The 22181-nt window shown below is 48.6% G+C and overlaps 1 protein-coding gene across 3 annotated transcripts in view; it reads left to right on the top strand.

Moving 5' to 3' along the window:
* Window positions 1-22181, top strand: part of LOC133352958 (uncharacterized) — a 68864-nt gene that overhangs the window by 36453 nt on the left and 10230 nt on the right. The window contains exon 2 of one of the 3 annotated variants that reach the window (XM_061568987.1): window positions 3644-4444. The exons of 1 other annotated variant lie outside the window; for it this stretch is intronic. In XM_061568987.1, coding sequence (XP_061424971.1) covers window positions 3801-4444 — 644 coding nt within the window. In that variant the 5' untranslated portion in view covers window positions 3644-3800. Of the gene's footprint in view, window positions 1-3566; window positions 4445-22181 lie in introns of those variants that run through there. One more of the 3 variants, XM_061568986.1, reaches the window with a different exon arrangement.

Genomic DNA, 22181 nt, shown 5'->3' with positions numbered 1-22181 from the left:
TTGGTGGCAAGCCAAAAGCCGCTGCTGCGAGGATGACCGGAGTTCGCGTGATGGTTTATGCTCCCTGAGGAGCTCAACAAGGTATTGTGGTTAATTTGTGGCAAGCACCGTGTGTGTGTAATGAGTGCGACCTCATAACGCATTTGTTCGCCAATCGGAAGCCAGTGCAGCTCGGCGAGCGCTGGACGAACACGGTGCCATCTTGCAGTAGCTGCCGCAACACGCGCCAGAGAATTTTGTACAAGTTGCAGCTTGTTAATGTTGGGGCTATCTCCCGCGGGCAGCATAGGCGTCCCTTGCGTTAACGCGCCCCCCCCCCCCCCCCCCCATAGCGTGAATTCTCAGGCGACGCATTCTTTAGGGATGTAACATTAATAATATTTAGTCTTATATTTATACATTTTGTTATTCCATGGCTAAAATCATTAAATGAAATTATACTGACCGGCGATCATTGATTATTATAATAATTATTTGTCGGCTTTCGGAGGAAGGGGGCGCCAGGTTTTTAAAAACGCTAGAGAATCACGAATCATCATAATTAAAATTATATATTTTTGCACATTATTGTATAACATGTTTTTCGGTGTTGTGTGTGTGTTTTTTCCCTGATGACCGCTTGTGTTGCGTCGTGGTTTTTGTTTTCATTTTTTTCATTACTGAAATAACCAGAAAAGTCTACATTATAGACTGCCAGTATGCTCATCACGATTAAGAACCAGGCTACAGTCCACATCAGTGTTTTTTTTAAATTAATGTATTATTTGTATTTTATAATTTGTATTCACTTTATTTTTATTATTATTCTTTTTCTATCTACGTGACTTTATCAAAATAACCACATAATGTTTTACTTGATTTGAAGCTTTCGTGACTGCAGGAATTACTCTGGTTATTTCGGTAAAGTCACGTAGAAAGAAAATAAATTAAATAATAGAATACGCCGTTTAGATTGCAACACAAGCAATCGTCATCAGGGAGAACTAAATTTGAGAGAGAGACCAGACACGGAGACAGACAGACACACAAGCAGAGAGAGACCACACAGAGAGAGGCACACAACATAGACACACAAAGACCCAATGCCTCTGTGGCATGGCCTTAAATAGAGAGGGGGGGGGGGGTGCACAGAGAGAGGTGGGTCTGCTGGAGCAGATAAATTAGCATGTCAATGAGAGAGCTGTGTGGAAATACACCTCGGCGGCAGGGGGAGAGAAAGAACCAGCAAGTCTGTACATTTTAGAGAGAGTTGTGTGGAAATCTACCCCGAAGCGGCCGGGGGAGAGAAAGAGCGAATGGACCGATGAGAGCCTGGTATATTTTTAGAGAGAAATAGGCAGTTTGAGAAAACAAACTGAGCAATTTTTTGGAAATATAATGCAATGCAAAGCAGAGAGTCGGCTCCATCATCATGGCTTGGCTTCGCGAACGGAGATCTAGGAAGGACATCCACGTCTTCTGCAGGCACGCTGGTGGCTGAAGAGGCCTATGCGGGACAAGCAGGTCCTGCCACAACAGCTGCAAGTATAGGTCTCATCTGGGATGGGTGCTGAGGGATCACGGTTCTTCCTCCTTCTCCTTTTGTCCTCCATACGGGCCCTGCGGGTATCTTCGAAGGAGGTGGCCTGGTGGACTGTGTGCCGCCAGGAGTTGCGATCAGCTGCTTGTGTTGCCCACTGACGGTGATCGATGCAGCAAGCAGTGAGGGACTTCTTCAGGGAGTCTTTGTATCGCTTTCGTGGTGCCCCTATGTCGTGATGGCCAGAGGACAGTTCCCCATACAGCACAATCTTAGGCAAGCGGTGGTTCTCCATCCTGGCGATGTGCCCTGCCCAACGAAGCTGTGTCTTGAGGACCATGGCCTCGATGCTGATGACCTTCGCTGACTTGAGGACTTCAGTGTTGGCGACGAAGTCACTCCAGTGAATATTGAAGATTGTGCGGAGGCAGCGCTGATGGAAACGCTCGAGGAGACTCAGGTGACGAAGGTACGTGACCCAGGACTCAGCGCCATACAGGAGTCGGCTAACATACAGTTAACGACCCGGGGTGTGGATTTCCACACAACTCTCTCATTGACATGCTAATTTCTCTGCTCCAGCAGACCCACCTCTCTCTCTGCCCCACCCCCTTTCTCTATTTAAGGCCACGACAGAGGCATTGGGTCTCTATGTGTTGTCTCTCTGCTTGTGTCTGTCTGTCTCCGTGTCTGTGTGTCTCCGTGTCTGTTTTGTCTCTCTCTCAAATTTAGTTCTACTTAATGACGATTGATTGTGTTACAATCAAAACATGACTTTACCGAAAGAACCAAAGAGTAATAGGTTTTACATTTGTTTACTATATTAGATTCGCATAAACATACAAATAGACACAAATAAATATCCTATAAACGTTATTGTATTTACTTACTACTCCAATCTCAAAAATGCTGCATGGGGTGATGGACGTGGTACTACGCTCTTGTTTCAAAAACGTGTGTTTGACGATAAATGGACTGGTGCAGCCTTTCGACCGGCACGCCGAGTTAAACGGCCTTTTTACCGGATCGCACTGTATATTTTGTTTTTATTTATTAGTCGTGAACAATGTATATAGTGTAGTATGTTCATTGTTCAAGATGTTGTATGTAGTGTATAATGTACTGTAAATAATATTTGACACTGACATCAAGCGTAGCTACTTTTTTTGTCATACACATGGCACTAATCGCCGGACTGGTTACAGCCTTTGGAGCAGTTTTGCCGGTTTTGCAGGATTGGCCTAGGACCACCGGATAATGTTTAAAGACGGATAATCGCACGCCGTTTAATTGATGATCAACTGTAATGTTTCTTTGGTAATGCAACACCCCGGTATAACATGAATGTTTATAGAAAATAGGCGTCATACAGCGCGATCCAGGAAGACATGTCGCGCATTATGCGAGGGATGCCTGTTCATTCACACGCGTTTATATCAATGTCAATTGAACTACCCTGAATAACGAATTGATCCGAGTCTTACATTAGATGTGTTTAACGGAAGGTGATTGTATTCTTTTCACCATCTAACTGGTTGGTGGTGGCTCTGCTGCACGTGACCTGTAATCCAAGAGGCATAGGCGAGAGTTAGTGGAGTACACACATGTTTCGAAACTCCCTTCCTGTGGGCGTTGATAAGGAGCCATGTCCTGGCTCTGCCAGGAGAGTGCTGTACATCAGTGTGTAGACGATTCTCCATCTGTCCCACACTCCCTTCCTGTGGGTGGGCGTCGAGGTGGAGCCATACCCTGTATATCTCTGCCAGCAGAAAGCGGAACTGCTAAATGTGGACTCCACCCATTCCATTCCACTTTACCCATTCCATCTCATTACACAAAGTGTTTGCCACAAATGAACCACAATACATTGCTGATCTTGTCAAGGAATATAAATCCTCACACGAGCTCCAGTCATCCTCACGGCAGTGGATTTTGGCTACACATCAAACAAAGATGATTACCGCAATGTGCTGCTTTCATATGTGCTTCTGCGGCTATCTAGAATGCTCTTCCGATATTAGAAGCCACCGGAGTGCTGCTCTTTTAAATTATCTAGATTGAAAACTAATTTCTTTAGAACTGCTTTTTGTGTTTGCTTTGTCCTTCCCCCGCACCTCAAATAAGGACGGTTGGCTACGTACCGTGCGAAAGACGTTCAACATACCTACACATACAAACGCGTAGGTTTTCTCCAGGTGCCCTGGTCTCCTCCCACACATAGCTACTACACAGCTGTGACCTACTGGACTTGTAATTGTCATTGACGTCTCTCACAGCAACCATGGCTAATGGAACAAGTGGCGGGAGTCCGACCCTACAAACCAACCTGACATTCATAGCGACGACCCTATACACCAACCTGACATTCATAGCGACGACCCTATACACCAACCTGACCTCCATAGCGACGACCCTATACACCAACCTGACCTCCATAGCCCCGGACCTACAAACCAACCTGACCTCCGTCGCCCAGACCCTATACACGAACCTGACCTCCGTAGCTCCAGCCCTATACACCAACCTGACCTCTGTAGCCCCGACCCTACACACCAACCTGACCTCCATAGTCACAACCCTACACTCCAACCTGACGTCCGTAGCTGCGACTGGTCCATCCGGCGTGGACGTGGAGCTGCTCTACACGTTCGTGTTCAGCATCATCATCCCGGCCGCGGTTATCCTGGGCGGGGCAGTGAACATCTGCGCTAGTTGCGTGGTGGTGGCGGTGGTCTCCGGCGAGCGCGTCCTGAGAGAGAGGGCTCGCTTTGTGCTTCTGGTGGGCGCCCTCGTCGGTGACGTGGTCTTCACCGTGCCCGCCATTGTCACGTACGGCATGGCAAAACTGCAGCTGCTCATGCCCAGTGTGGCCGTGTCCATCAGCGTGATGATCATACGGACCGCCCTCTTCGTGGGAGTTCTCTGGTAAGACTAAAAAAACTAAAATGAAACTTTTTATTAACATCATCACGATCCACGGACAGATAGCCCGTAGTAGGTGTCCACTGTACATTTTGTTATTTGTTTACATTTTTCTCCGTCTTGTGACCGTATGCTCAGGTAGTGCCACATCTTTCTGGCACCAAACTCTTCTGTCGTCAAGCCATTCTCTATTAGGTCTTCTTCTTTTTTCAATTCCATCAATTTTTCCGAACAACACATGCTAAAGTTTCCTGTTGTCTATCGTACATGTGTCCAAATCGCTGCCTGCAATTATCAGGTCGTCTTCTATGTTGAAACATTTTTCTTGGTTTCATTTTGGGCTCCGCTTAGATCCTTCTGTAGCAATACATTTAGAATAGCAATATCTTATCAAATTTTTCATAATAAAGGGTTTTTATGGGGATTAGATCACGTAAATATAAATGTCGTTAAATCAGCCACGCACCAGACACGGTCAAATAGTAAGGTTTGTCACGTAAACAAAACGTGCCAATTAGTTACTTCAGCACAACGGTGTGTTGGCAAATCACCTGATGAAGCGAGTTTTTGCAATTACCAGCAGATTGTAAATGTGGATTTAACCTCCAACACACCCACAGAGGCCCACACAGATTCACAGACTCGTATAGAACCAAAGCGATGCACAGAGACCTATACTCATCAAGACTCGTATTAAAACTTTAATTTTACCAGGTAAGGCTCACTGATTTGTATAGCTCTTTTTCAGAAGCTACCTGGCTATCACAAAGATGGCTCAATGAAGCGGCTTACTATCACGTGGAAATGTATAGTAGCCAAATACTTCAAACGCATGTCAATTCTAAAAGTTCAGGAAAAAACTGGAGGAAACCGTTATTATGAATAATATGGTCACGAAAGCCTACGTGTTCACAGAGCAACAGCCATAATTGTACATTGAGGTTGTTAACCCTTTCCCGTTCCTAGACGACTGCAATGTCCTGTTCACTGCTGAATCTCGGAACGTGTAAGTGGTTGGCGTTAATTTTATTTAGAGGGGCGTTGCGCCATTGTTTTTAAAGACATACTCCGCGCAATGAACCATCGCGACTCGATCACCGCACTCTAAGATAGCTGGCACCAAACTGTGCCACACACCCTCCCACATGGCCTTGTGGGAGACTCGGTATCGATAGTTATTTTATTTTATCTTTTTTTCCGGTTACGTTTCTATGATGTACACGTACGTCATCGTAACTGGAAAAGGTTGTATTAGCAAGATGAGCGCATCAGGAGAAGCAAAGTAGTGAATCATCGCTTTGATGAATCAACGCTTTAATGATTCAACACCTTCGAATTTGTGAATCGGTGCAATGAGTTGTTATATATATACCATGGTTAAGTTATGGGTGATCAGTCACAGCATCGTGACAATCATCATCATCATCAAGTGGTTTGAGGGTTGTGGACAGTAAGCTTCGTGGAAGATCGATGATGATGATATGTTCTTATCTGGTGCAGGTCAATCAGTTTCAAGGTCCTCAAATCCTGTTAGCATGTTATACTACAAGCATGACGTGTGGTTAATGCAGCCTTGATGATGCCTTGTGATAATAGGTGTCTATTTGGTGTTTGAACATCATGGACTCTCCTCTATTCATGCTGGATAAATGGTTAAAAGCCTATTCTTTCTATTCATCATCTTCATACCGGTGGCAAAAAAAGGTTCCCATAGATAATATCGAAAATGAGGATTCTCCACAACGCAATAGGAAAAGCAAAAAAAAACTGCACACTCTTTGCAAAGGAGTGGTATGTTTTATTTTTATTGATTGCGACACAATGCAAGCCAGGTACATTACGACAATCACAAAATGGAGGGGTACAGAAACTCCGTGAGCAGAAATCCGAATTTGGCACGGCAGGACCTTACGAAGGGGGAAATTTGACTTTAATATTGAAGTTTAAGGGAGGATTTAACACTGAAGCCTATGGGAGATGTTAACACTCACGTCTGTGGGAGCCTTTAACATTGAAGTCTTTCGGAGCCTTTGTATGTATGGTGAACTTCTTTCGCATAGCCAACCGTGCTACTCAGAGGTTGCTTGCTGCCCCATGCAAGGTGGGGACCACGCACAAGGACATTAGGTTATTTACCTTTTCCCTTCCCATATAAATCTTCGAGGGGGAAGACAATGGGGCTGTGGGAGGGAAGAAAACACTAAACTATGTATATTTTACCAGGTAAGGTCCACTGAGCTATGTAGCTCTTTTTCAGAAGTGATCTGTCCACAAATGATAGCTCAACGAAGTGGCTTGTCATCATGTGGAAATCTATAGCAGCCAAGTACTCTAAACGCATGTTTTTAAACGTGGAGGGAAAAATCGGAGGACCTGGAGAAAAATCCATGCGACCACGGGGAGAGAGAACATGCACATTTCAAATATGCACGTGTCAGGTTTGAGATAGAGCCCACGACCTTCTGTATACAAGGCGAGGTAGTTAATATCTCACCACCATGGCGCCCCAAGGGAGCAAACGAAAACCCTACAAGTAAACGTAATATACACGTGGCATATGAGCTGAAGCACTCGCCTTCCACCGCATACTGCCGCCCGTTGACGGCTGAGGGGCGCAGCCTCCCCTTGTTACAGCCGTTCCCATCTCAAGACCTCTTCACCAACGCCCCTCGTATTGAAGCTCCATGGGAAAGGGGGGGCATCTCGTCTCAAATTCCCGTTCCCCTCCCTTTGAGCTTGTGGCTTAAATGCGCAAGCCCTGATTGGGCTGGAAGGGTGTTGCACCACTGTTTCTACGAATGGGACTTTTTTTGACACACATAGACCCATAGACTCACAGAGAGACACAAAGACACATACACATACAGATGCCCACAGATTCACACATAGACGCACATCGAGACCCATAGACTTTCGAATAGACCAATAGACTCACACAGAGACCCATATACGCACACAAAGACCCAGACTTACAGAGAAACACAGACTCGCACAGAGACCCACAGACTCGCACAGAGACCCACAGACTCGCACAGAGACCCACAGACTCGCACAGAGACCCACAGACTCGCACAGAGACCCACAGACTCGCACAGAGACCCACAGACTCGCACAGAGACCCACAGACTCGCACAGAGACCCACAGACTCGCACAGAGATCCACAGAGTCGCACAGAGATCCACAGAGTCGCACAGAGATCCACAGAGTCGCACAGAGATCCACAGAGTCGCACAGAGATCCACAGAGTCGCACAGAGATCCACAGAGTCGCACAGAGATCCACAGAGTCGCACAGAGATCCACAGAGTCGCACAGAGATCCACAGAGTCGCACAGAGATCCACAGAGTCGCACAGAGATCCACAGAGTCCGCACAGAGATCCACAGAGTCGCACAGAGATCCACAGAGTCGCACAGAGATCCACAGAGTCGCACAGAGATCCACAGAGTCGCACAGAGATCCACAGAGTCGCACAGAGATCCACAGAGTCGCACAGAGATCCACAGAGTCGCACAGAGATCCACAGAGTCGCACAGAGATCCACAGAGTCGCACAGAGATCCACAGAGTCGCACAGAGATCCACAGAGTCGCACAGAGATCCACAGAGTCGCACAGAGATCCACAGAGTCGCACAGAGATCCACAGAGTCGCACAGAGATCCACAGAGTCGCACAGAGATCCACAGAGTCGCACAGAGATCCACAGAGTCGCACAGAGATCCACAGAGTCGCACAGAGATCCACAGAGTCGCACAGAGATCCACAGAGTCGCACAGAGATCCACAGAGTCGCACAGAGATCCACAGAGTCGCACAGAGATCCACAGAGTCGCACAGAGATCCACAGAGTCGCACAGAGATCCACAGAGTCGCACAGAGATCCACAGAGTCGCACAGAGATCCACAGAGTCGCACAGAGATCCACAGAGTCGCACAGAGATCCACAGAGTCGCACAGAGATCCACAGAGTCGCACAGAGATCCACAGAGTCCACAGATCCACAGAGATCCACAGAGTCGCACAGAGATCCACAGAGTCGCACAGAGATCCACAGAGTCGCACAGAGATCCACAGAGTCGCACAGAGATCCACAGAGTCGCACAGAGATCCACAGAGTCGCACAGAGATCCACAGAGTCGCACAGAGATCCACAGAGTCGCACAGAGATCCACAGAGTCGCACAGAGATCCACAGAGTCGCACAGAGATCCACAGAGTCGCACAGAGATCCACAGAGTCGCACAGAGATCCACAGAGTCGCACAGAGATCCACAGAGTCGCACAGAGATCCACAGAGTCGCACAGAGATCCACAGAGTCGCACAGAGATCCACAGAGTCGCACCAGAGATCCACAGAGTCGCACCATAGATCCACAGAGTCGCACCATAGATCCACAGAGTCGCACCATAGATCCACAGAGTCGCACCATAGATCCACAGAGTCGCACAGAGTCGCACCATAGATCCACAGAGTCGCACCATAGATCCACAGAGTCGCACCATAGATCCACAGAGTCGCACCATAGATCCACAGAGTCGCACCATAGATCCACAGAGTCGCACCATAGATCCACAGAGTCGCACCATAGATCCACAGAGTCGCACCATAGATCCACAGAGTCGCACCATAGATCCACAGAGTCGCACCATAGATCCACAGAGTCGCACCATAGATCCACAGAGTCGCACCATAGATCCACAGAGTCGCACCATAGATCCACAGAGTCGCACCATAGATCCACAGAGTCGCACCATAGATCCACAGAGTCGCACCATAGATCCACAGAGTCGCACCATAGATCCACAGAGTCGCACCATAGATCCACAGAGTCGCACCATAGATCCACAGAGTCGCACATAGATCCACAGAGTCGCACCATAGATCCACAGAGTCGCACCATAGATCCACAGAGTCGCACCATAGATCCCAGAGTCAGCACCATAGATCCACAGAGTCGCACCATAGATCCACAGAGTCGCACCATAGATCCACAGAGTCGCACCATAGATCCACAGAGTCGCACCATAGATCCACAGAGTCGCACCATAGATCCACAGAGTCGCACCATAGATCCACAGAGTCGCAACCATAGATCCACAGAGTCGCAACATAGATCCACAGAGTCGCACCATAGATCCACAGAGTCGCAACATAGATCCACAGAGTCGCAACCATAGATCCACAGAGTCGCAACATAGATCCACAGAGTCGCACCATAGATCCACAGAGTCGCACCATAGATCCACAGAGTCGCAACATAGATCCACAGAGTCGCACCATAGATCCACAGAGTCGCACCATAGATCCACAGAGTCGCACCATAGATCCACAGAGTCGCACCATAGATCCACAGAGTCGCACCATAGATCCACAGAGTCGCACCATAGATCCACAGAGTCGCACCATAGATCCACAGAGTCGCACCATAGATCCACAGAGTCGCAACATAGATCCACAGAGTCGCACCATAGATCCACAGAGTCGCAACATAGATCCACAGAGTCGCACCATAGATCCACAGAGTCGCACCATAGATCCACAGAGTCGCACCATAGATCCACAGAGTCGCACCATAGATCCACAGAGTCGCACCATAGATCCACAGAGTCGCAACATAGATCCACAGAGTCGCACCATAGATCCACAGAGTCGCACCATAGATCCACAGAGTCGCACCATAGATCCACAGAGTCGCACCATAGATCCACAGAGTCGCACCATAGATCCACAGAGTCGCACATAGATCCACAGAGTCGCACCATAGATCCACAGAGTCGCAACATAGATCCACAGAGTCGCACATAGATCCACAGAGTCGCACATAGATCCACAGAGTCGCACATAGATCCACAGAGTCGCACCATAGATCCACAGAGTCGCACATAGATCCACAGAGTCGCACCATAGATCCACAGAGTCGCACATAGATCCACAGAGTCGCACCATAGATCCACAGAGTCGCACCATAGATCCACAGAGTCGCACCATAGATCCACAGAGTCGCACCATAGATCCACAGAGTCGCACATAGATCCACAGAGTCGCACCATAGATCCACAGAGTCGCACATAGATCCACAGAGTCGCACATAGATCCACAGAGTCGCAACCATAGATCCACAGAGTCGCACATAGATCCACAGAGTCGCACATAGATCCACAGAGTCGCACATAGATCCACAGAGTCGCACATAGATCCACAGAGTCGCACCATAGATCCACAGAGTCGCACATAGATCCACAGAGTCGCACATAGATCCACAGAGTCGCACCATAGATCCACAGAGTCGCACCATAGATCCACAGAGTCGCACATAGATCCACAGAGTCGCACATAGATCCACAGAGTCGCACCATAGATCCACAGAGTCGCACCATAGATCCACAGAGTCGCACATAGATCCACAGAGTCGCACATAGATCCACAGAGTCGCACATAGATCCACAGAGTCGCACATAGATCCACAGAGTCGCAACATAGATCCACAGAGTCGCACCATAGATCCCAGAGTCGCACATAGATCCACAGAGTCGCACCATAGATCCACAGAGTCGCACATAGATCCACAGAGTCGCACATAGATCCACAGAGTCGCACATAGATCCACAGAGTCGCACATAGATCCACAGAGTCGCACCATAGATCCACAGAGTCGCACATAGATCCACAGAGTCGCAACATAGATCCACAGAGTCGCACATAGATCCACAGAGTCGCACCATAGATCCACAGAGTCGCAACATAGATCCACAGAGTCGCAACATAGATCCACAGAGTCGCAACATAGATCCACAGAGTCGCAACATAGATTCCACAGAGTCGCAACATAGATCCACAGAGTCGCACCATAGATCCACAGAGTCGCAACATAGATCCACAGAGTCGCAACATAGATCCACAGAGTCGCAACATAGATCCACAGAGTCGCAACATAGATCCACAGAGTCGCAACATAGATCCACAGAGTCGCAACCATAGATCCACAGAGTCGCAACATAGATCCACAGAGTCGCACATAGATCCACAGAGTCGCACCCCATTAGATCCACAGAGTCGCAACATAGATCCACAGAGTCGCAACCATAGATCCACAGAGTCGCACATAGATCCACAGAGTCGCACATAGATCCACAGAGTCGCAACATAGATCCCAGAGTCGCAACATAGATCCACAGAGTCGCAACATAGATCCACAGAGTCGCAACATAGATCCACAGAGTCGCACCATAGATCCACAGAGTCGCAACATAGATCCACAGAGTCGCACCATAGATCCACAGAGTCGCACCATAGATCCACAGAGTCGCAACATAGATCCACAGAGTCGCACCATAGATCCACAGAGTCGCACATAGATCCACAGAGTCGCACATAGATCCACAGAGTCGCACATAGATCCACAGAGTCGCACATAGATCCACAGAGTCGCACCATAGATCCACAGAGTCGCACATAGATCCACAGAGTCGCACATAGATCCACAGAGTCGCACCATAGATCCACAGAGTCGCACATAGATCCACAGAGTCGCACATAGATCCACAGAGTCGCACCATAGATCCACAGAGTCGCACATAGATCCACAGAGTCGCACATAGATCCACAGAGTCGCACATAGATCCACAGAGTCGCACATAGATCCACAGAGTCGCACATAGATCCACAGAGTCGCACATAGATCCACAGAGTCGCACATAGATCCACAGAGTCGCACATAGATCCACAGAGTCGCACATAGATCCACAGAGTCGCACCATAGATCCACAGAGTCGCACCATAGATCCACAGAGTCGCACATAGATCCACAGAGTCGCACATAGATCCACAGAGTCGCACATAGATCCACAGAGTCGCACATAGATCCACAGAGTCGCACCATAGATCCACAGAGTCGCACATAGATCCACAGAGTCGCACATAGATCCACAGAGTCGCACATAGATCCACAGAGTCGCACATAGATCCACAGAGTCGCACCATAGATCCACAGAGTCGCACATAGATCCACAGAGTCGCACATAGATCCACAGAGTCGCACCATAGATCCACAGAGTCGCACCATAGATCCACAGAGTCGCACAAATCCACAGAGTCGCACCATAGATCCACAGAGTCGCACATAGATCCACAGAGTCGCACATAGATCCACAGAGTCGCACCATAGATCCACAGAGTCGCACATAGATCCACAGAGTCGCACCATAGATCCACAGAGTCGCACATAGATCCACAGAGTCGCACCATAGATCCACAGAGTCGCACATAGATCCACAGAGTCGCACATAGATCCACAGTCGCACCATAGATCCACAGAGTCGCACCATAGATCCACAGAGTCGCACCATAGATCCACAGAGTCGCACATAGATCCACAGAGTCGCACCATAGATCCACAGAGTCGCACCATAGATCCACAGAGAGTCGCAACATAGATCCACAGAGTCGCACCATAGATCCACAGAGTCGCACATAGATCCACAGAGTCGCACATAGATCCACAGAGTCGCACATAGATCCACAGAGTCGCACATAGATCCACAGAGTCGCACCATAGATCCACAGAGTCGCACATAGATCCACAGAGTCGCACATAGATCCACAGAGTCGCACCATAGATCCACAGAGTCGCACATAGATCCACAGAGTCGCACCATAGATCCACAGAGTCGCACATAGATCCACAGAGTCGCACCATAGATCCACAGAGTCGCACATAGATCCACAGAGTCGCACCATAGATCCACAGAGTCGCACATAGATCCACAGAGTCGCACATAGATCCACAGAGTCGCACATAGATCCACAGAGTCGCCATAGATCCACAGAGTCGCACCTAGATCCACAGAGTCGCACCATAGATCCACAGAGTCGCACATAGATCCACAGAGTCGCACATAGATCCACAGAGTCGCACATAGATCCACAGAGTCGCACATAGATCCACAGAGTCGCACCATAGATCCAGAGTCGCACATAGATCCACAGAGTCGCACATAGATCCACAGAGTCGCACATAGATCCACAGAGTCGCACATAGATCCACAGAGTCGCACATAGATCCACAGAGTCGCAACCATAGATCCACAGAGTCGCACCATAGATCCACAGAGTCGCACATAGATCCACAGAGTCGCACATAGATCCACAGAGTCGCACATAGATCCACAGAGTCGCACATAGATCCACAGAGTCGCACATAGATCCACAGAGTCGCACATAGATCCACAGAGTCGCAACATAGATCCACAGAGTCGCAACATAGATCCACAGAGTCGCAACATAGATCCACAGAGTCGCACATAGATCCACAGAGTCGCACATAGATCCACAGAGTCGCACATAGATCCACAGAGTCGCACATAGATCCACAGAGTCGCACATAGATCCACAGAGTCGCACATAGATCCACAGAGTCGCAACATAGATCCACAGAGTCGCACATAGATCCACAGAGTCGCAACATAGATCCACAGAGTCGCACATAGATCCACAGAGTCGCAACATAGATCCACAGAGTCGCACATAGATCCACAGAGTCGCACATAGATCCACAGAGTCGCAACATAGATCCACAGAGTCGCACATAGATCCACAGAGTCGCACATAGATCCACAGAGTCGCACATAGATCCACAGAGTCGCACATAGATCCACAGAGTCGCAACATAGATCCACAGAGTCGCACCATAGATCCACAGAGTCGCACCATAGATCCACAGAGTCGCACATAGATCCACAGAGTCGCACATAGATCCACAGAGTCGCAACATAGATCCACAGAGTCGCAACATAGATCCACAGAGTCGCAACATAGATCCACAGAGTCGCAACATAGATCCACAGAGTCGCACATAGATCCACAGAGTCGCACATAGATCCACAGAGTCGCACATAGATCCACAGAGTCGCACATAGATCCACAGAGTCGCAACATAGATCCACAGAGTCGCACATAGATCCACAGAGTCGCACATAGATCCACAGAGTCGCACATAGATCCACAGAGTCGCAACATAGATCCACAGAGTCGCACATAGATCCACAGAGTCGCACATAGATCCACAGAGTCGCACATAGATCCACAGAGTCGCACATAGATCCACAGAGTCGCAACATAGATCCACAGAGTCGCACATAGATCCACAGAGTCGCACATAGATCCACAGAGTCGCAACATAGATCCACAGAGTCGCACATAGATCCACAGAGTCGCACATAGATCCACAGAGTCGCAACATAGATCCACAGAGTCGCACCATAGATCCACAGAGTCGCACATAGATCCACAGAGTCGCACATAGATCCACAGAGTCGCAACATAGATCCACAGAGTCGCACATAGATCCACAGAGTCGCACATAGATCCACAGAGTCGCAACATAGATCCACAGAGTCGCACATAGATCCACAGAGTCGCACATAGATCCACAGAGTCGCAACATAGATCCACAGAGTCGCACATAGATCCACAGAGTCGCACATAGATCCACAGAGTCGCACATAGATCCACAGAGTCGCACATAGATCCACAGAGTCGCACATAGATCCACAGAGTCGCAACATAGATCCACAGAGTCGCACATAGATCCACAGAGTCGCACATAGATCCACAGAGTCGCACATAGATCCACAGAGTCGCAACATAGATCCACAGAGTCGCACATAGATCCACAGAGTCGCACATAGATCCACAGAGTCGCAACATAGATCCACAGAGTCGCACATAGATCCACAGAGTCGCACATAGATCCACAGAGTCGCACATAGATCCACAGAGTCGCAACATAGATCCACAGAGTCGCACATAGATCCACAGAGTCGCAACATAGATCCACAGAGTCGCACATAGATCCCAGAGTCGCACATAGATCCACAGAGTCGCAACATAGATCCACAGAGTCGCACATAGATCCACAGAGTCGCACATAGATCCACAGAGTCGCACATAGATCCACAGAGTCGCACATAGATCCACAGAGTCGCACCATAGATCCACAGAGTCGCACATAGATCCACAGAGTCGCAACATAGATCCACAGAGTCGCAACATAGATCCACAGAGTCGCACATAGATCCACAGAGTCGCACATAGATCCACAGAGTCGCACATAGATCCACAGAGTCGCAACCATAGATCCACAGAGTCGCACCATAGATCCACAGAGTCGCAACATAGATCCACAGAGTCGCACATAGATCCACAGAGTCGCAACCATAGATCCACAGAGTCGCACATAGATCCACAGAGTCGCACATAGATCCACAGAGTCGCAACATAGATCCACAGAGTCGCACATAGATCCACAGAGTCGCACATAGATCCACAGAGTCGCACCATAGATCCACAGAGTCGCACATAGATCCACAGAGTCGCACATAGATCCACAGAGTCGCACATAGATCCACAGAGTCGCACATAGATCCACAGAGTCGCAACATAGATCCACAGAGTCGCACATAGATCCACAGAGTCGCAACATAGATCCACAGAGTCGCAACATAGATCCACAGAGTCGCACATAGATCCACAGAGTCGCACATAGATCCACAGAGTCGCACATAGATCCACAGAGTCGCAACATAGATCCACAGAGTCGCAACATAGATCCACAGAGTCGCACATAGATCCACAGAGTCGCACATAGATCCACAGAGTCGCACATAGATCCACAGAGTCGCACATAGATCCACAGAGTCGCACATAGATCCACAGAGTCGCACATAGATCCACAGAGTCGCAACATAGATCCACAGAGTCGCAACATAGATCCACAGAGTCGCACATAGATCCACAGAGTCGCACCATAGATCCACAGAGTCGCACCATAGATCCACAGAGTCGCACATAGATCCACAGAGTCGCAACATAGATCCACAGAGTCGCACATAGATCCACAGAGTCGCAACATAGATCCACAGAGTCGCACCATAGATCCACAGAGTCGCAACATAGATCCACAGAGTCGCACATAGATCCACAGAGTCGCACATAGATCCACAGAGTCGCACCATAGATCCACAGAGTCGCAAGATCCACAGAGTCGCACATAGATCCACAGAGTCGCACCATAGATCCACAGAGTCGCAACATAGATCCACAGAGTCGCACATAGATCCACAGAGTCGCACATAGATCCACAGAGTCGCACATAGATCCACAGAGTCGCACATAGATCCACAGAGTCGCACATAGATCCACAGAGTCGCACATAGATCCACAGAGTCGCACATAGATCCACAGAGTCGCACATAGATCCACAGAGTCGCACATAGATCCACAGAGTCGCAACATAGATCCACAGAGTCGCACATAGATCCACAGAGTCGCAACATAGATCCACAGAGTCGCACCATAGATCCACAGAGTCGCACATAGATCCACAGAGTCGCACATAGATCCACAGAGTCGCACATAGATCCACAGAGTCGCAACATAGATCCACAGAGTCGCACATAGATCCACAGAGTCGCACATAGATCCACAGAGTCGCACATAGATCCACAGAGTCGCACATAGATCCACAGAGTCGCACATAGATCCACAGAGTCGCACATAGATCCACAGAGTCGCAACCATAGATCCACAGAGTCGCACATAGATCCACAGAGTCGCAACATAGATCCACAGAGTCGCACATAGATCCACAGAGTCGCACATAGATCCACAGAGTCGCACATAGATCCACAGAGTCGCACCATAGATCCACAGAGTCGCACATAGATCCACAGAGTCGCACATAGATCCACAGAGTCGCACATAGATCCACAGAGTCGCAACATAGATCCACAGAGTCGCACCATAGATCCACAGAGTCGCAACATAGATCCACAGAGTCGCAACATAGATCCACAGAGTCGCACATAGATCCACAGAGTCGCACATAGATCCACAGAGTCGCACATAGATCCACAGAGTCGCACATAGATCCACAGAGTCGCAACATAGATCCACAGAGTCGCACATAGATCCACAGAGTCGCAACATAGATCCACAGAGTCGCACCATAGATCCACAGAGTCGCACATAGATCCACAGAGTCGCAACATAGATCCACAGAGTCGCAACATAGATCCACAGAGTCGCACATAGATCCACAGAGTCGCACATAGATCCACAGAGTCGCACATAGATCCACAGAGTCGCACATAGATCCACAGAGTCGCACATAGATCCACAGAGTCGCACATAGATCCACAGAGTCGCAACATAGATCCACAGAGTCGCAACATAGATCCACAGAGTCGCACATAGATCCACAGAGTCGCACATAGATCCACAGAGTCGCAACATAGATCCACAGAGTCGCACATAGATCCACAGAGTCCAACGCACATAGATCCACAGAGTCGCACATAGATCCACAGAGTCGCACATAGATCCACAGAGTCGCAACATAGATCCACAGAGTCGCACAGAGATCCACAGAGTCGCAACATAGATCCACAGAGTCGCAACATAGATCCACAGAGTCGCAACATAGATCCACAGAGTCGCAACATAGATCCACAGAGTCGCAACATAGATCCACAGAGTCGCAACATAGATCCACAGAGTCGCAACATAGATCCACAGAGTCGCAACATAGATCCACAGAGTCGCAACATAGATCCACAGAGTCGCACATAGATCCACAGAGTCGCAACATAGATCCACAGAGTCGCAACATAGATCCACAGAGTCGCAACATAGATCCACAGAGTCGCAACATAGATCCACAGAGTCGCAACATAGATCCACAGAGTCGCAACATAGATCCACAGAGTCGCAACATAGATCCACAGAGTCGCAACATAGATCCACAGAGTCGCAACATAGATCCACAGAGTCGCAACATAGATCCACAGAGTCGCAACATAGATCCACAGAGTCGCAACATAGATCCACAGAGTCGCAACATAGATCCACAGAGTCGCAACATAGATCCACAGAGTCGCAACATAGATCCACAGAGTCGCAACATAGATCCACAGAGTCGCAACATAGATCCACAGAGTCGCAACATAGATCCACAGAGTCGCAACATAGATCCACAGAGTCGCAACATAGATCCACAGAGTCGCAACATAGATCCACAGAGTCGCAACATAGATCCACAGAGTCGCAACATAGATCCACAGAGTCGCAACATAGATCCACAGAGTCGCAACATAGATCCACAGAGTCGCAACATAGATCCACAGAGTCGCAACATAGATCCACAGAGTCGCAACATAGATCCACAGAGTCGCAACATAGATCCACAGAGTCGCAACATAGATCCACAGAGTCGCAACATAGATCCACAGAGTCGCAACATAGATCCACAGAGTCGCAACATAGATCCACAGAGTCGCAACATAGATCCACAGAGTCGCAACATAGATCCACAGAGTCGCAACATAGATCCACAGAGTCGCAACATAGATCCACAGAGTCGCAACATAGAGCCACAGAGTCGCAACATAGATCCACAGAGTCGCAACAATAGATCCACAGAGTCGCAACATAGATCCACAAGTCGCAACATAGATCCACAGAGTCGCAACATAGATCCACAGAGTCGCAACATAGATCCACAGAGCGCAACATAGATCCACAGAGTCGCAACATAGATCCACAGAGTCGCAACATAGATCCACAGAGTCGCAACATAGATCCACAGAGTCGCAACATAGATACACAAGAGTCGCAACATAGATCCACAGAGTCGCACATAGATCCACAGAGTCGCAACATAGATCCACAGAGTCGCAACCATAGATCCACAGAGTCGAACATAGATCCACAGAGTCGCAACCTAGCTCCACAGAGTCGCCCAGCACTAGATCCACAGAGTCGCAACATAGATCCACAGAGTCCGCAACAGATCCACAGAGTCCGCAAACTAAGATCCACAGAGTCGCAAACATAGATCCACAGAGTCGCAACATAGATCCACAGAGTCGCAACATAGATCCACAGAGTCGCAACATAGATCCACAGAGTCGCAACATAGATCCAAGAGTCGCAACATAGATCCACAGAGTCGCAACATAGATCCACAGAGTCGCAACATAGATCCACAGAGTCGCAACATAGATCCACAGAGTCGCAACATAGATCCACAGAGTCGCAACATAGATCCACAGAGTCGCAACATAGATCCACAGAGTCGCAACATAGATCCACAGAGTCGCAACATAGATCCACAGAGTCGCAACATAGATCCACAGAGTCGCAACATAGATCCACAGAGTCGCAACATAGATCCACAGAGTCGCAACATAGATCCACAGAGTCGCAACATAGATCCACAGAGTCGCAACATAGATCCACAGAGTCGCAACATAGATCCACAGAGTCGCAACATAGATCCACAGAGTCGCAACATAGATCCACAGAGTCGCAACATAGATCCACAGAGTCGCAACATAGATCCACAGAGTCGCAACATAGATCCACAGAGTCGCAACATAGATCCACAGAGTCGCAACATAGATCCACAGAGTCGCAACATAGATCCACAGAGTCGCAACATAGATCCACAGAGTCGCAACATAGATCCACAGAGTCGCAACATAGATCCACAGAGTCGCACCATAGATCCACAGAGTCGCACCATAGATCACAGAGTCGCACCATAGATCCACAGAGTCGCACCATAGATCCACAGAGTCGCACCATAGATCCCACAGAGTCGCACCATAGATCCACAGAGTCGCAACATAGATCCACAGAGTCGCCAACATAGATCCACAGAGTCGCAACATAGATCCACAGAGTCGCAACATAGATCCACAGAGTCGCAACATAGATCCACAGAGTCGCAACATAGATCCACAGAGTCGCAACATAGATCCACAGAGTCGCAAATAGATCCACAGAGTCGCAACATAGATCCACAGAGTCGCAACATAGATCCACAGAGTCGCAACATAGATCCACAGAGTCGCACCATAACGGCAATCCCACATGTAGTCGCAACATAGATCCACAGAGTCGCAACATAGATCCACAGAGTTCGCCAACATAGATCCACAGAGTCGCAACATAGATTCCACAGCGTCGCAACATAGATCCACAGAGTCGCAACCATAGATCCACAGAGTCGCAACATAGTCCACAGGTCGCAACCATAGATCCACAGAGTCGCAACATAGATCCACAGAGTCGCAACATAGATCCACAGAGTCGCAACATAGATCCACAGAGTCGCAACATAGATCCACAGAGTCGCACCATTAGATCCACAGAGTCGCAACCAATAGATCCACAGAGTCGCACCATAGATCCACAGAGTCGCAACATAGATCCACAGAGTCGCAACATAGATCCACAGAGTCGCAACATAGATCACAGAGTCGCAACATAGATCCACAGAAGTCGCAACATAGATCCACAGAGTCGCAACATAGATCCACAGAGTCGCAACATAGATCCACAGAGTCGACACATAGATCCACAGAGTCGCAACATAGATCCACAGAGTCGCAACATAGATCCACAGAGTCGCAACATAGATCCACAGAGTCGCAACATAGATCCACAGAGTCGCAACATAGATCCACAGAGTCGCAACTAGATCACAGAGTCGCAAACATAGTCCACAGAGTCGCAACATAGATCCACAGAGTCGCAACATAGATCCACAGAGTCGCAACATAGATCCACAGAGTCGCAACATAGATCCACAGAGTCGCAACATAGATCCACAGAGTCGCAACATAGATCCACAGAGTCGCAACATAGATCCACAGAGTCGCAACCTAGATCCACAGAGTCGCAACATAGATCACAGAGTCGCAACATAGATCCACAGAGTCGCAACATAGATCCACAGAGTCGCAACATAGATCCACAGAGTCGCAACATAGATCCACAGAGTCGCAACATAGATCCACAGAGTGCCAACATAGATCACAGAGTCGCAACATAGATCCACAGAGTCGCAACATAGATCCACCGAAGTCGCAACATAGATCCACAGAGTCGCAACATAGATCCACAGCGTCGCAACATAGATCCACAGAGTCGCCCAACATAGATCCACAGAGTCGCAACATAGATCACAGAGTCGCAACATAGATCCACCAGAGTCGCAACATAGATCCACAGAGTCGCAACATAGATCCACAGAGTCGCAACATAGCATCCACAGAGTCGCAACATAGATCCACAGAGTCGCAACATAGATCCACAGAGTCGCAACATAGATCCACAGAGTCGCAACATAGATCCACAGAGTCGCAACATAGATCCACAGAGTCGCAACATAGATCCACAGAGTCGCAACATAGATCCACAGAGTCGCAACCTAGCTCCACAGAGTCGCAACAATAGATCCACAGAGTCGCAACATAGGATCCACAGAGTCGCACATAATCCCAGAGTCGCAACATAGATCCACAGAGTCGCAACATAGATCCACAGAGTCGCCAACATAGATCCACAGAGTCGAACATAGATCCACAGAGTATGATCCACAGAGTCGCAACATAGATCCACAGAGTCGCAACATAGATCCACAGAGTCGCACCATAGATCAACAGCGTCGCACAAGATACAGAGTCGCAACATAGATCCCCAGGAAGTCGCAACATAGATCCACAGAGTCGTCAAACATAGATCCACAGAGTCGCAACATAGATCCACAGAGTCGCAACATAGATCCACAGAGTCGCAACATGATCCACAGAGTCGCAACATAGATCCACAGAGTCGCAACATAGATCCACAGAGTCGCAACATAGATCCACAGAGTCGCAAATAGATCCACAGAGTCG

This window comes from Lethenteron reissneri, chromosome 42 (assembly GCF_015708825.2).
Source record: "Lethenteron reissneri isolate LAM-NWPU_2019-01 chromosome 42, ASM1570882v1, whole genome shotgun sequence".
NCBI lineage: Eukaryota > Metazoa > Chordata > Hyperoartia > Petromyzontiformes > Petromyzontidae > Lethenteron > Lethenteron reissneri.
The sequence above is the reverse complement of the archived record's forward strand: the minus strand, read 5'-3'. Positions and strand labels throughout refer to the sequence as shown.